This window comes from Pteropus alecto, unplaced genomic scaffold (assembly GCF_000325575.1).
Source record: "Pteropus alecto unplaced genomic scaffold, ASM32557v1 scaffold7, whole genome shotgun sequence".
Classification (NCBI taxonomy): domain Eukaryota; kingdom Metazoa; phylum Chordata; class Mammalia; order Chiroptera; family Pteropodidae; genus Pteropus; species Pteropus alecto.
In genome coordinates, this window is record NW_006494614.1 from 45,961,778 (window position 1) to 45,962,466 (window position 689).

At 41.9% G+C, this 689-nt stretch overlaps 1 protein-coding gene across 1 annotated transcript in view; it reads right to left on the bottom strand.

Moving 5' to 3' along the window:
• P4HA3 (prolyl 4-hydroxylase subunit alpha 3) overlaps nucleotides 1-689 on the bottom strand; it is a gene marked incomplete at its 5' end in the record, with an annotated part of 30,844 nt that overhangs the window by 17,896 nt on the left and 12,259 nt on the right. The window contains one exon of the mRNA XM_025042878.1: nucleotides 600-689. Coding sequence (XP_024898646.1) covers nucleotides 600-689 — 90 coding nt within the window. The remainder of the gene's footprint in view (nucleotides 1-599) is intronic.

The window sequence follows — 689 nt, forward strand, 5'->3', positions numbered from 1 at the left end:
AGGGAAATGATTCCCCGTGAGGCACAACAGGTGGCAGATCAACAGTGCCAAGGAAAAACATCTAGAGGAGGCACTGAGCTGGTACTATGGACCAATGAGGCCAGATCTGGATTCAATCGCAGATGAGAGAGGATAACAATAAAATTTCTTCTTTAGACACCGGCAATATTGTGGCATAGTATCTGTGAAGAGTTACGAGTTGGTGGGAGTGCAAGAGTGATCTACTTTGACTGTGAACCCATTAAATATTTGTCAATGCAGCTGCTGCTGCCACAGGTGACAGACTGCTTCCTACATGGGAGATGATGAGTTTAAAGGAGTCAGTGCATTAGAAAGAGCACTGGACTAAGAGTCAGACAGACTTGGGCTCTCATCCCAGCTCTGTGAACTTTGTGACAAGTTAGGAATTATTGGGACATTTAGTTGCTCACATGTGAAATATGGAAATAATAAAACAACTGCCCTGCTTGACTCACATTTGGTTTTGTTGGGAAAATGAAATAAATTAAGAGACATGAAAATGCTTAGAAAATTATAAATCAGATATAAAGCATTGCATTTATTGTGATGAAAGCAGTAAGATTCACTTACTCTCTTACCTGGAAATAGGCAAAGGCCAAGTGATCCAAGGCATCCTCTAGACTTGCCTCATCCTCTGTGTTCCATTTCCCATGAGACCCTCGGAAGAG